The sequence below is a fragment of the Hemitrygon akajei genome, chromosome 18 (genome assembly GCF_048418815.1).
Source record: "Hemitrygon akajei chromosome 18, sHemAka1.3, whole genome shotgun sequence".
Classification (NCBI taxonomy): Eukaryota; Metazoa; Chordata; class Chondrichthyes; order Myliobatiformes; family Dasyatidae; genus Hemitrygon; species Hemitrygon akajei.
Genome location: NC_133141.1, coordinates 10,070,330 through 10,084,537, shown reverse-complemented (window position 1 = coordinate 10,084,537; position 14,208 = coordinate 10,070,330). Strand labels below are relative to the sequence as shown.

General features: G+C 43.3%; 1 protein-coding gene across 2 annotated transcripts in view; it reads right to left on the bottom strand.

The window, feature by feature from the left end:
• The window catches only part of ace (angiotensin I converting enzyme (peptidyl-dipeptidase A) 1), a 141,928-nt gene that overhangs the window by 88,620 nt on the left and 39,100 nt on the right, over nt 1-14,208 (bottom strand). For both annotated transcript variants that reach the window (XM_073070754.1, XM_073070753.1), the window contains exons 11-14: nt 8,703-8,825; nt 5,331-5,542; nt 2,240-2,373; nt 1,180-1,338 (exon numbers count right to left, since the gene is read on the bottom strand). In XM_073070754.1, coding sequence (XP_072926855.1) covers nt 1,180-1,338; nt 2,240-2,373; nt 5,331-5,542; nt 8,703-8,825 — 628 coding nt within the window. The remainder of the gene's footprint in view (nt 1-1,179; nt 1,339-2,239; nt 2,374-5,330; nt 5,543-8,702; nt 8,826-14,208) is intronic.

Below are 14,208 nucleotides of genomic sequence, written 5' to 3'. Positions count from 1 at the left end.
GAGATGGTCACTTGCTTCAGGAAATGGGGTTGTGCAAACACTCCTGTCTACACCAATTGTGCTGAGGTCAAAAAGATTGAGAGCTTCAAGTTCCTCGGGGTAAGCATCATCAATGCCCTGTCCTGATCGAACAACTCAGCTGCCATAGACCAAAACGCTCACCAATGCCTCTACTTCCTCAGGAAGCTAAAGAAATTTGGCACATCTTCTTCGAACTTCACCAATTTTTATAGGTGCACTGTAGAAAGCACTCTATTCAGATGCATTGTAGTTTGGTAGAATATTGAAGGGAGGTTTGATGGAGGTATACAAACTTATGAAGGGTATAGATAGGGTAAATGCAAGCAGGCTTTTTCCATTGAGGTTGGGTGGAACTACAACCGGAGGTCATGGGTTAAGGGTGAATAGTGAAAAGTTTAAGGAGAACATGAGCAGATGTTTCTATGCTGTACTTTTCTCTGATTCTATGTCTCCATGTATGGCAAATACTCGGAAAAAGACCACAAGAAACTGAGGAGTGTTGTGGACACAGTGTGGAAACCAGCCTCCCCTCTACAGTCTCTGTTTACATTTCTTGTTGCCTTGGTACAGCAGACAACAGTGAAAAACCCCACCCATCCCTGACATTTTCTCTTCTCCCCTCTTCTGATGGACAGAAGATGCAAAAGCCTGTATGCATGTATCACCAGGCTCAAGGACAATTTCTATCGTGCTGTCATAAGACTATTGAATAGTCCTTATGTAAGTTAAGATGGACCCGTGACCTCAGAATCTACCTCGTCATGGCCTTGCACCTTACTGTTTGCCTGTACTGCACTTTCTCTGTAATTGCAACGCGTTGTTCTACATTGTTTTATTGTTTTCCTTTATACTCCTTTAATATACTGATGTGATGAAATGACCTGTAAGGACACTATGCAATAATGCACAGACAGACAGACATACTTTACTGATCCCGAGGGAAATTGGGTGACAATAATAAACCAATCTACCACTTTACCAATTAGCTCCATCAGGCTCCTCCTGTGGCAGGTTTGTGGATCTCATTGGGTGTCATTAGTCAACTCTGAAGCCACAGAGCAGGAGTGAAAACAGATCTATTTCAATATCAAAGCTATGCCGAAGAGGAAGGTATTTGCATAGCAATGAATACCTTCACTGCAGTAATGTGACACTGACCTCCTTCACTTCTGCTTCAGGCAGAGCTGCTTCTTTAATGTCACTCATTTTCTTCAGAATTCGTTTGGTTTCTTTGTTTTGGAAATCTGTGTAGTCAAACTGACGAGCTTTCATCCCATACCTTCCTGTGTGATTGGACATGATTAGGCTCTTCTCCAACTAATGGGGAAAAAAATGTTATTAATGTTTTCATTCTGTGACGTCTGGAGAAACACAGGTACTTGTATGCGCGCACGGCGCGCACACACACACATACATACATACAGTCACATACACAAAGACGTGCGCACACACACACACACATACAGACACGCATATGCACACACACAGACATGCATGTACACATACACACACACACACACACACATTTCATTCACACTTGTACATTGATGTCAAGGACATGCTCTTCTGCAATCAATATACACATTTAACGGCATGCACAGTCTCCATGGAGACACACGGTTGCATGTAGTGACATTCAGTCAAATATTTGTGCATTTTCTGACACTTGCTTATTCCCTCATGCACACATGTAACTAAGATCTGGTGATCTCCCCCCATGCACCTCTCCCTCCAGTTCATCAGGGGGCTTCTTAAAACACATCAACGTGAGATCATGTGGTGCATTTGGCTATTTCCCATTCACGGAACAATGTTAGTATTATCTTTGAAACTTCAGTGATGCTATTTGAATTAATTTCCATGTGATTTACATGACTTATTGCCCATTGCCATAATTTGCTTTAGATTAGCTACAAACTTGTTCCAGGATCCCCGACGTAGTCTATTGTGTGTTGACAGGGGTTGCTTTGTGAAAGTCTAAAGCTGTTCTATTGGACAATAGCAAAGATAAGTCCAGGATAGTCTACTGTGAATCAGTAGATTGTTTCCATTGTGGTTTATTATCAACGATGCCTATAATTTATTTAGCAGGACCTGCCAGGTTATCTAAAGCAATTAAATTCTGTCTTCCACTCCACACCTAGTGGACTCAAACAGCGAACTAAAGTGATCTGTAAATTTAAGGCACTGTTCAGTGGGCAATGGGGGTTGAACATACCATGATCTTGTTGTTTTCAGTGATGTTCGTGTTATATGCCCATGAGGCCTCGGTGCTCTCATACCACACTTTCTCCGCTTCAGTGTTGTACTCATCGATAAAAGTCTTCGCCGTATTTTCATCAGTGATTTTATCTGTCAGAAACCAGAAATAAAATAAATCATGTTATGACAACAAGATGTATTTACAGAATTAGTTAGCATAATAAAACAACCCAAGGTTGGGAGGAAATTCAGACAAAATCTGCCACCCAGGAGTCAACAGCCATGGTCACGTCTCAGTCTGAAAGGTTTACTGTATATTTGCCTCCATGGATGCTGCTTGATCTGCTGAGTTCCTCCAGCATTTTTTGTGTGTTGACCATGAGGAATGCTTTGTACAGTGTTCTATAAGGGGGGGGGGGTGGAGGCATTTCAAGAGCTTAGTGTATAAGAAGTTAAAGGGAGGGTGTGGGAGTGGGGGTGGGAAATGGGAGAAATGCAAGAAAGTCAAAGGGCTTACAACTAGAGGGTGTTACAGGGAGAGCAAAGAAGGTGGTATCTAAGCTGGGAAGGTCATATTAAATTGTTGCCATGGTTGCACTGTTTGCCACTGGCAGACCACGCCATCCACAATGTGGCCATTCCTAGTGATGCCTTGGGTTTGCATTTGATCACTAGGGATGGTGACAGGCTGAGGAAGTAAATGTGAACCTAGTGTGTGCTGTCTTGAAGTTGGAGGAACTGTAGGCATCTTTCCCAGCAGTACCTAGTAGCTCAGGCATCCATTTATCTCAAGATGATGATACTAAAAGACCATGCACCTTCTTTGCCGAGTTCCAGGTCTGGGACAATTCATCAGAGAAGTATTCTGAAACTGAAACATTAACTGTTTCTCTCTCCAAAGATGCTGCCTGACCTGTTGAATGTTTCTGGCATTTACTGTTATTATTTCAGATTTCCAGAATCTTCAGTTTTTAAAAAATTTTCATCACTTCATTGGTAGAGACATGCCTTCAGCCATCCTAAAGGTGGTAGGTGCCAGATTATTATGCTGCTTACAAGGGTAAATAAAGTCATTCTGTATGAAGGGCAGGGTAAGCTGCTTCTCACTGATTATCGTTCCTACTAAAAGCTAAAATCATCCCATTTGCCATCAGACCTGGCTCCTCAAAGTGTGGTCTTCAACTATGTTGTACACTGATAATGTTCGATGCTTCAGGCCTGTTCCCCTTGTTTGGTGGTGAGACAGGTGGCATGGGAGCTGCATAGCCTCAGTTCAGGTCTCAAGCAGCAGGATTGCCTGCTGCTGCAGTCCAAGTGAGGACACGTTGGAGGTGGTGTAGTGCGCCTCTGTGCTCGGTTGGGGACTGGCCTCTCCCATTGGTGCTGCCCTCTAGTGTTCGATTGGCAGAACGACAGGCTGAATTGCCAGGAACTGTACCATCAATTTATGTGGCATGTCACTCAGGGTCTTGGACTATATATGTGTTTTCTTGCGTGACTATGTTTTTTTTTTTGGCTTGCTATTTTGGATGTGCTGTGCATATCTTGCACCTTAGCCCCAGAAGAACACTGTCTTGTATCCATGTGTGGTTGAATGATAATTAAACTTGATTTGATTTGATTTTGATTTATGATGTTGAGGCTGAACTATAATGACTAAGTTACAATGCAGGGATTGTGGGAGACTGCAGTAAGCATACGCATGGGGCTCAAATTTACTCTCACGCTGTCTGGGAGTTATTTTCTAACGGGCATTATTTCCATTGTTGATTCTTAAAATGATCTGTGATAAACCTGAGACACAACAGATTCTGCAGATGATGGAAATCTTGAGCAACACACACAAAATACTGGAGGAGCTCAGCCAGTCAGACAACATCCATGGAGGGAAATAAACAATCAACATTTCATGCCAAGATCAGTCACCTGCCAACTTGTAATCCTCCCCCACCCCTCCAACTTCTGATTTAGGCTTCTGCTCCCTTCCTTTCCAGTCCTGATGAAGGGTCTCAGCTCAATATGTTGACTGCTTATTCCCCTTAATAGATACTATCTAACTTTCTGAGGTCCTCCAGTATTTTATGTGTGTTGCTTTAACAAGCCTCCCCACCACCCTCTCCTTTATTCCATGCTCCACCTTCCTTCTAATCAGATTCTATCAGCTTCAATCCTTTGAAACCTCCACCAATTACCTTCTAGTTCTCATATGGTTCCCCACTCTTCCCTCCCTCATCTACTATCACCCCTTCTCATCTGGATCCACCTATCACCTACCAGCTCTTGTCCCTTCCCTCCATCTTTTTATACTAGCTATATCCCTTCTTTCTTACAGTCCTGATGAAGGATCTTGACCTGAAACGTTGACTGTCCATTCTTCTCTAGATGCTGCCTGCCCTGGTGTATTCCTCCAGCATTTTGTGTGTTGCTGTGATATACCTGCTCATTTAACACCTGGCTTGAGAGGGCTCTGGTACTTTCAAATCTTATGGAAACCGTTACATTTATATATAGCTGCTGGCTTGCCCAGGACATCCTGGAGTGTATTACAGCCTATTAGTCCTCTCCAATGTTGCCGCTGTTTTAAAGTAGGGAGGAAGCAAACTAATACATTTAGTACAGCGTGGAACTGCTGGAGGAAAAGAATCTTCTTGCTTGTCTAAAACCAAACTAGTTATCATGTGTTCCAACAGATAACAGTTCGTGATTAATTTGGGCAATGGATCACCATTTACCCATACCTGCAGTGGAGATCTATGGCTCCATGAGTATAGATTCAGCTGTTCTTCCCAAGCCATCAAAAGTCCTGTCTCAAACTATCTAACTGCTATATCACAGAAAGTACATAATACCATTGACTAGGCAGAGTAATTCTAAGAATTGGTTCTACAAGTCCTGCCTGCAATGACTGCCAAATACCATGGGTGAGATCTAAGCAGACCAGCAATGTCAACAAAATGTCTTTCTTCAATCAAGTTTCTATAGAAATTGAATAAGTCAGAAAATAAGGCCTGGCTGATAAAGTTGTTGAACCTGATTGAAGCAAGATGCTAGAACTGCCAAGGGGTCCACTGTATCTGGTGCCCACTTCCATTTCAGTTGGTACTTACCGGTACCATTTGGGTATCCCTCAGGGACAGGAGGCCGCCACTCAAAGTCGGACCACCCCAACTCCTCATTGTTTTTATTGTTTTGCTCTATCAGCCAAGCAGTGACAGGTTGGAAATATTCAAGCAGGGCAGAGGCATTTAGTTTGTCAGTGCCTGTAAAATTACGAAGAACATCCTCCCAATGTCTCGAAGAGCCATCCTTCAGTGCGTCACTGAAACAGAGACAATGAGATGCAGTTAAATTTTACTTGTAGTAGGTTGGGCAAACAATCATGGGCTCATGTCTTCTGTTATTTAGGCTAAGGTTTCGAAGGTTATAAGAGACACTTATGGCTTGTTCAAACCAATGTACAGTCTCTACAAAAGTCCTGTGGGGGCAGGGAGACGGGAATCATAGTTGGGAAAGGGGAAGGGAGAGGGGAGGGAGTAGGAAGAACCAGAGAGACGTTCTGTAATGATCAATAAACCAATTGTTTGGAATCAAATGACCTTGCCTGGTGTCTCAGGGCTGGGTGTGTCTGCACCCGCGCCACCCCCCCCACCCCTGGCACTCCTTCTCTGCCACCTGTTCCACACCTCTCCCTTGGCACACCACCCTCACCCTTCTCAACATCCTTTGCTCCTGCCAAACTTACAAACTTGCTCTCTGCTCCACGTTGACAAATACAGTACTGCGCAAAAGTCTTAGGCACCCTAGCTATATATATATGCCTAACACTCTTTGCAAAGTACTGTAGGTTCAGGGATTATACTCTTCATTGTGTTTTCCAAACTGATTGAAACTACTTCATTATTTCTCTGAAATACTCTTCTGGTTATCGTTCAGCTTACACTAGAAGAGTGGTACTGGCATTTCTGGTTACTGATCTGTGGCCCACATCACATTGCTGAACTTGGGTTGTCAGAATGGCTGGATGGTTGCTTCCCGTGGGCCTCGTGCCACTTTGGGCATGATAGTTCAATGCTGATTTCTGCATTGAAAAAAAATTCCCCATTCAAAGAGTTTTAAGGGGTTTGGTTCCCCATTGTTGGTCATATATTGCCTACTAAAGGGCCAACTGCCCTTTCTCTTCATTTTCCAAAACTGCTGAGGATCTCAGCACAGAGTGGTGGCTGAAGGATAAGTGATGTGGGGGCAAAATAATCTAACCAGATTGGGAGATCCAGGGAGATCCTGTCCCATGTCTGGGAGAGGGTCATCCGAGGAAATCTTTTAGCAGGCAAAGACCATCCCAGAGCATGGCATGACTGGGGGGCAGCATCTAGGGAGATGATCCCTTCAGCCATTATTTTTCATAGTCTCATGTGTCTTTCCAATGCTTCCTGTGCACCAGGAACTTGAGTGGTTCAGGGCCTTGTGTGTAAATATGTAGTGTTATGTCAAAAACTGCAGGTCTTGGAGATCCAGAATTAGTAGTACAAGGTGTCTTCAAAGCATTGGGGTGTATTTTGTACTCACTAGTCTGCTGGTAAGTTCTAACCACGAAATGGCTCCTGGATACAAAGTTCTAAATTAAGGGCATATAACCCTTCTTGTTCTAATACCAAAGCACCACAACACATGGTGCTTGCTTCATCCACACAAAGAATGATGTCATTACATTCTGTATCATGATTTATTTGCACATGCTACATAAATTTACCACAGTGCCCATTGAGGAGATCACTAGGGAGGGCATTTAGCAAGGTGATCAGGGATGGGGGTGGGGAGCTGGTGTGGCGAGGAAGGAGAGAGATCAGGAGGTTAGTTAGGGAGCAGATGAGGAAAATTAGGGGACATGATAAGGGTAGGAACATAATTGGAAGAGAAATACTTGGGGAGTTAAGTGGGGATATTGGGGGAAATTGGTTAAGTAGATAAGGTGAGGGTTAAAGGTGGGTTTGAGTAGGTTGCAGATCATCACATTCATGTGAAGGAGAATGAGGAGTGAGAGCCACAAAAGGGGTGAGTGGGAGCAATCAACAACACACACAAAATGCTGGAGGAACTCAGCATGTCAGGCAGCATCCACGGAAGTGAATAAACAGTTGATGTTTCTGAGACCCTTCTTCAGGTCTGGAAAGGAAGGGGGAAGATGCCAGCATAATAAGGTGGTGGAAGCAGAAGGAGATTGGTGAAGCCAGGTGGGTAAGACAGGTAAAGAACTGAAGAAGAAAGAATCTGATAGGAGAGGACAGTGGACCATGGAAGAAAGGAAAGAAGGATGAGCACCAGGGGCAGGTGATAGGCAGGTGAGGAGAAAAGGTAAGAAGCAGAATGGGGAATGGAAGAAGAGGGAATGAGGAAGGAAAAAATTATCAGAAAGATAGATCAATGTTCATGCTGTCAAGTTGGAAGCTACCTAGAGGGAATATGAGGAGTTGCTCCTCCACCCTGAGAGTGGCCTCATTGTGACACAAAAGGAGGCCATGGACTGACAACTTGGAATGGAAATGGGGACAGGAATTAAAATGGTTGCCACTGGGAAATTACACTCTTGCTGGATGGAGCAGAGGTGCTTGACAAAGCGATCCCCAATTTACGTTGGGTCTCACCAATGTAGAGGAGGCTGCATCGAGAGCCCCGACAACCCCAATAGGTAAGAGAGTAGGTGAATAGGCAGGTGAGGCTTTTCTGTCACTTGCAGGAGCATGTGCCAGGAGGGAGATTAGTGGGGAGGGTCGAATGGTCAAGGGAATCAGGGAGGGAGCAATCCCTGTGGAAAGTGGAGAGTTGGGGGGGGGGGGGGGGGGTGGAGGGAGTTAAAATGTGTTTGGTGGTAGGATCCCGTTGAAGATGGAAGAAGTTGCAGTGAATGACGTGTTGGATATAGAGGCTTATGGTGTGGTAGCTGAGGACAAGAGAATTACTGTAAAGGCGGTGGGAAGATGAGATGGATGTCCGGAAAATTGAGGAGGTGCAGGTGAGGGCAGCATCAATGGTGGAGGAAAGGAAACAACATTCTTCCAAGAAGGAAGACTTCTCTGATGTCCTGGAAAGGAAAGTTGCATCCTGGGAACAGATGAAGCAGAGACGAAGGAACTGAGAAAAGGGAATAGATTTTTTTTTACAGAAGACAGGATGGGAAGAGCATAGCCACAGTGTAGATTTGGTGATCTTCCAAATCTTCCATCTGGGGAAAGATCTCCTTGTGGCAGACCTCACCTCTCCCATTCAACCCTCTCTCATGTGCAGAAGACTTTCATATGCTTACTGTTAGTTGTGTGTTGAATCACGATAAACGTAACTGGGAGTACTCAGAGGTCTCAGATTGAGGCACACACAAGGAAAAGCCTCTTGAGTCCAGTGATTACATTTAATTGCATAGTGCACATTTCAAGAAGATTTCTGAACCATTATTTTACACCAAGGAATAAAGATGAAGGCCCCACCTGAGTAACTTCCCAGCTTCTTTTGACTGGTAGATGTCACATTTATGCAGAGGTCCAGTGTGGTTACTGGCTTCGCACAGTGCTTTGTGGAACTGGAACTGTAGAATAAAACTCACAAAGTACCTGTAAACATGAGAGAATAAGAAAAGGAAATCCTTCAAATCCCTCTTCCGTCCACTTAGATTGTGACTGATCTATACCAACCTTGGGTGAACTGCCTTTCCCTGTATTCATTGATATGATCACCTAATAAAAATCCCAGCCTTAACAATTTAATTGTGCAATTATTTACATCTTTAAGTTCAGATAGTTCCATGTTTCCCCTTAGTATCAGCTGACTTCACACTGTGGGCAGTGGGGCGGTTTCCACAATTAAACCTCTGCTGTTGGTTTCCACGTCAGCTTTCCATTTCTTCCATTGGATAGTCCATCAGTTTCCTGAACTAAAGGCAACATGAACTAATTCCTATTAGTTATTCATTACCAAGTCAGCATTTATTACCCATCCTTAATTACCCTTGAGAAGGTGGTGGTGAGCTTTTAAACTGCTCTGGTTCTCAACTAGTCCTGGGTTTGTTCTGGAGAATCTGTGCTATGTACCCTCCAAGGAACAATGTATCCTTCCTGGCTGACTAAAGTAGCCCAAATGTCTAATGGTGCTTCTCATCCTTACTCTGAGATCTGATGAGTAATGTTAAAGCCCAAACTGTTTGGCTCTATTGCCCCATAAAAATTCTATGCTTGGGGCTAGTTTGAATGTTTGTGGACTTTTTGTTGGGGAGCATGTTACAGTTAATTGTAAATGAAAACTAAAAATCTGCAGATGCCGGGTATCTGAGATTAAAATTGAAAATTGTTAAAAACACTCAGTAGGTCAGGTGGCATCTGCAGAAAGAGAAGCAGGGTTATTGTTTCAGTTAGAAGACATTTCAAAGGATCTTTGAGCTGTCTATGTAAATCCCGTTTTCCTTCATTTAGCCCCTGTCCCTCTATTCCTTTCCAACCCATGTACCGGTCAAATGATTTTTAAACACTTTGATTGTATCTTTCTCTTCCACCTCATTTCACAGTTTGTACCAGATACACACCATACTCTGTATGAAAAGAAACACCCTTCAGATCTTCTTTAAATATTTCTTCTTTCACTTTCACCCATATTGTCTAGTTTTAGATTCCTTTATCCTTGGAAAAAGCTGTGACTACCTACCTTATCTATCTCCCTGATAATTTTGCAAATCTCCATAATGTCACCCTTCAGCCTTGCTATTGATTCATTAACAAGCCAGCATTTATTACCCATCCTTAGTTACCCTTGAGAAGATGGTGAGAACAATCCTAGCCTGTACGTTCCCTCTTTGTAACTAAAACCACCCATTCCTGAATTGGGATCTATTACTCTCTGTATCCTTAGGCAACCAACCTTACTTTCTACAACTCCACCAACTTCTATGTGGTCTGTAAACTTACTTATTAGTCCACAGTCATTCTTATCCAAGTCTTTTATATACATTCAGTGGCCACTTTATTAGGTATACCTGCACATCTGCTCATTGATGCAAATATCTAATCAGCCAATTATGTGGCAGCAACTCAATGCATAAAAACACGCAGACATGGTCAATAGGTTCAGTTGTTGTTCAGGTCAAACATCAGAATGGAGAAGAAATCTGATCTAAGTGGGTTTGACTATGGAATAATTATTGGTGCCAGAAGGGGTGACTTGAGTATTTCAGAAACTGCTGATCTCCTGGGTTTTTCACACACAACAGTCTCTAGAGTTTACAGATAATGGTACAAAAACAAAAAAAAAAACATTCAGTGAGTGGCAGTTCTGCAGGCAAAATTGCCTCATTAAAGAGAGAGGTCAAAGGAAAATGGCCAAGCTGGTTGAAGCTGACAGAAAGGTGATGGTAACATAAGTAACTACATATTACAACAGTGCTGTGCAGAAGAGCATCTCCGAATGCACAGCACAGCGAACCTTGAAGTGATCAGGCTACAGCAGAAAAAGGCCACAGTGGGTTCCACTTCTGTACCTAATAAAGCGACCACTGAGCATATATTTATGTATATCCCAAAGACGGAAGTGTTGGTGGGTTTAATTGTCCATGGTAAATCGCCCTTTGTGTATATAGTTCAGTGTCAAAATCTGGGAGGAGTTGGTGGGAATGTGGAGACAACAGTTTATAGGGAAAATTGGGAAAGGAAGGAGCCTGATGTTATTACTCTGTGAGCTGATGTAGACTTGATAGGCTCTATGGCTATGTTCCACAACAAAAGGAACTGTGGAATCTAAAAACGTGAGGATAAAGTTGCTTTGAAGTGGAATGCAGGGTGCTGGTGTAGATCAGTGATGAGGAAGAAAGAGGTGTGTAGAGAAGATTTCTCAACTGGGTAGGGCACTGTACACATGATAGCCTCCTTTTGTGGTTTGTGAGTCCAGGGTCACTTTGGATAAAGGGAAATAGAATATAGAACAGTACAGCACAGGGACTCACAATAGGCATAGAGTTATAGAGCACTACAGCATGGAACAGGCCCTTCAGCCGATCTAGTCCACAATGAACTGTTATTTTGCCTAGTCCCATTGACCCACACCTGGACCATAGCTCTCCATACCCCTGCCGTCGATGTACCTACCCAAACTTCTCATAAATGTTGCGATCAAACCATTCCACTGAAACTCTAGTTTACACCACCGGAGCAACACAAACAAATCTTACCATAAGGGTATTGGTCCCCCTCCAGTTCAGGTGCAAACCGTCCCGATTATATAGAGTCACAGAGAAATACAGCATAGCAACAGGCCCTTCGGCCCATCCAGTCCATGCCAAAACTATTTAAACTGCCGACTCCCATCGCACTGGGACCATTTCCCTCAATATTTCTACCATCCATGTACTTATACAAACTTCGCTTAAACATTGAAATCAAGCTCACATGCACCACTTGTGCTGGCAGCTCGTTCCACACTCTCACAACACTCTGAAGAAGTTTCCCCTCATGTTCCCTTTAAACTTTTCACCTTTTACCCTTACCCCATGACCTCTGGTTGTAGTCCCATCCAACCTCAGTGGGAAAGCCTGCTTGCATTTACCCTATCTGTACTCCTCATAATTTTGTGTACTTCTAGAAATTCTCAGCTCAGTCTTCTACGTTCCAAGGAATACAGTCCTAACTTATTCAGTCTTTCCTTATAACTCAGGTCCTCCAGACCTGGCAACATGTTTGCAAATTTTCTCCATACACTTTCTTAGAAGAATTCTTAGAATTTCAACCTTGTTCACATCTTTCCTGTAGGTAGGTGACCAAAACTGCACACAATACTCCAAATTAGGCCTCACCAACTTCAACAGAACATCCTATCTCCTGTACTCAGTACATTGATTTATTTAGGCCAAGGTGCCAAAAGCTTTCTTTATGACCCTATCTAGCTGTGACGCCACTTTCAATGAATTATGGCCCTGTATTCCCTGATCCCTTTTTCTACCGCACTCCTCGGTGCCCTGTCATTCCCTGTGTAAGTCCCACCCTGGTTGGCCCAACTGAAGTGCAGCACTTCACACTTGTCTGGATTAAATTCCATCTGCCAGTTTTCAGCCCATTTTTCAACCTGATGCAAGCCACGATAGCCTTCCTCGCTGTCCACTACACCCTAAATCATGGTGTCACCCACAAATTTGCTGATCCAGTTACCACATTATCATCCAGATCATTGATATAGATAGCAAACAGCAAAGGGCCCAGCACCACTCCCTGCAGCACACCACTAGTCACAGGCCTCCAGTCAGACAGAGAGCCATCTACAACGACTCTCTGGTTTCTCCCACAAAGCCAATGTTTAATTCAATTTACTACCTCATCTTGAATACCGGGCAACTGAACCTTCTTGACCAACCTCCCCCGTGGTACCTTGTCAAAAGCTTTTGTAAAGTCCATGTAGGCAACATCCACTGCCTTGCCTTCATCCATTTTCCTGGTAACTTCCTTAAAATTCTCTGTAAGATTGGTTAGGCATGACCTACCACACACAAAGCCATGCTGACTATCCTTAATCAGTCCATAACTATCCAAATACTTATATATCCGGTCCCTTGGAATACCTTCCAGTAACCTTCCCACAAATGATGTCAAACTCACTGGCCTATAATCTCCTGGTTCAGTTTTAGACCTTTCCTTAAACAATGGAACAACGTTAACATGCCTCTAATCCTCTGGTACCTCACCTGTCGCTAAGGATGTTTGAAATACTTCTGCTAGGGCCCCTGCAATTTCTGCACTTGCATCCTCTATGATCCAAGGGAATACCTTGTCAGGCCTTGGGAATTTATCCACCCTAGTTTGCCTTAAGACAGCAGATACCTCCTCCTCTGTAATCTGTACAGGGTCCATGAAATTGATGCTGCTTTGCCTCACTTCTATAGGTCCTGTGTCTGTCTCCTGAGTAAATACAGGAGATAATTACAACAGTAAATAATTTTTAAAAATTATTTACGATCTCTACCATCTGTTTTGGCTCCACACAAGGATTACCATTCTGATCTTCCAGAGGACCAATTTTGTCCCTTGCAGTCCTTTTGCTCTCAACATATGTGTAGAATCCCCTAGGATTCTCCTTCAATTTGTCTACTACAGCAACTTCATGCCTTCCTTTAGCACTCCTGATTTCATTCTTTAGTGTTCTCTTGCATTTCTTATACTCTAGAAGCACCCCATTTGTTCCTACCAGCTGTACCTGCTATGCACCTCCTTTTCTCTCTTTACCAGTGCTTCAATATCTCTTGAAAGCCAAGATTCTCTACACTTTATTGTGACAGGCACACACAAGCTTTGAACTCTCAAAATTTCACTTTTGAAGGGCTCCCACTTACCAAGTACACTTTTGCCAGAAAACAGCCTGTCCCAATCCACATTTACCAGATCATTTCTGATGCTATCAAAACTGGCCTTACTCCAATTTAGAATCTTAACCTGTGGGCCTACCTTTTTGCAAATTTACTTTGAAACTAATAGCATTGTGGCCATTAGATGTCATTAGTTGCCAGATGTCAGGTATAAGCCCCACCTTCCCTGACAGAGAGCACAAAAATCTGAAACCTTCCCTCCTGAGGAGGGATGATAGTCATCAGTGATATTGGAGGTCCCCCTGTCTTACCACACCCCACAAGAGGAGCCCTCTACTGCCCTGACTGTCATTCCCACTGCTCTAACTGTGCAATAAGAAAGAAAGAAACTTATCAGAAGCTTACCCCTGTCTCCATCTTTTTTTGCTGAAGCCTCTTGAGCCAAAGCCACAGCTCTCCACTCTAACATTGGCCCATTCACATTATGGCTGCTCCACTTAAACATAACTTCTTTTTAGTGGCCATTGCCAAGTGCCTAATAACCCAAATGATTTCAAGCTCTGCAGAAAGTCCTGACAGGCCCCGCTTGCTTTTAAAATCTTGCATTTACTCAAGAGTATTTTGCTGAACTAATCAAATTGGTTATCAACTGTCCCACTAAA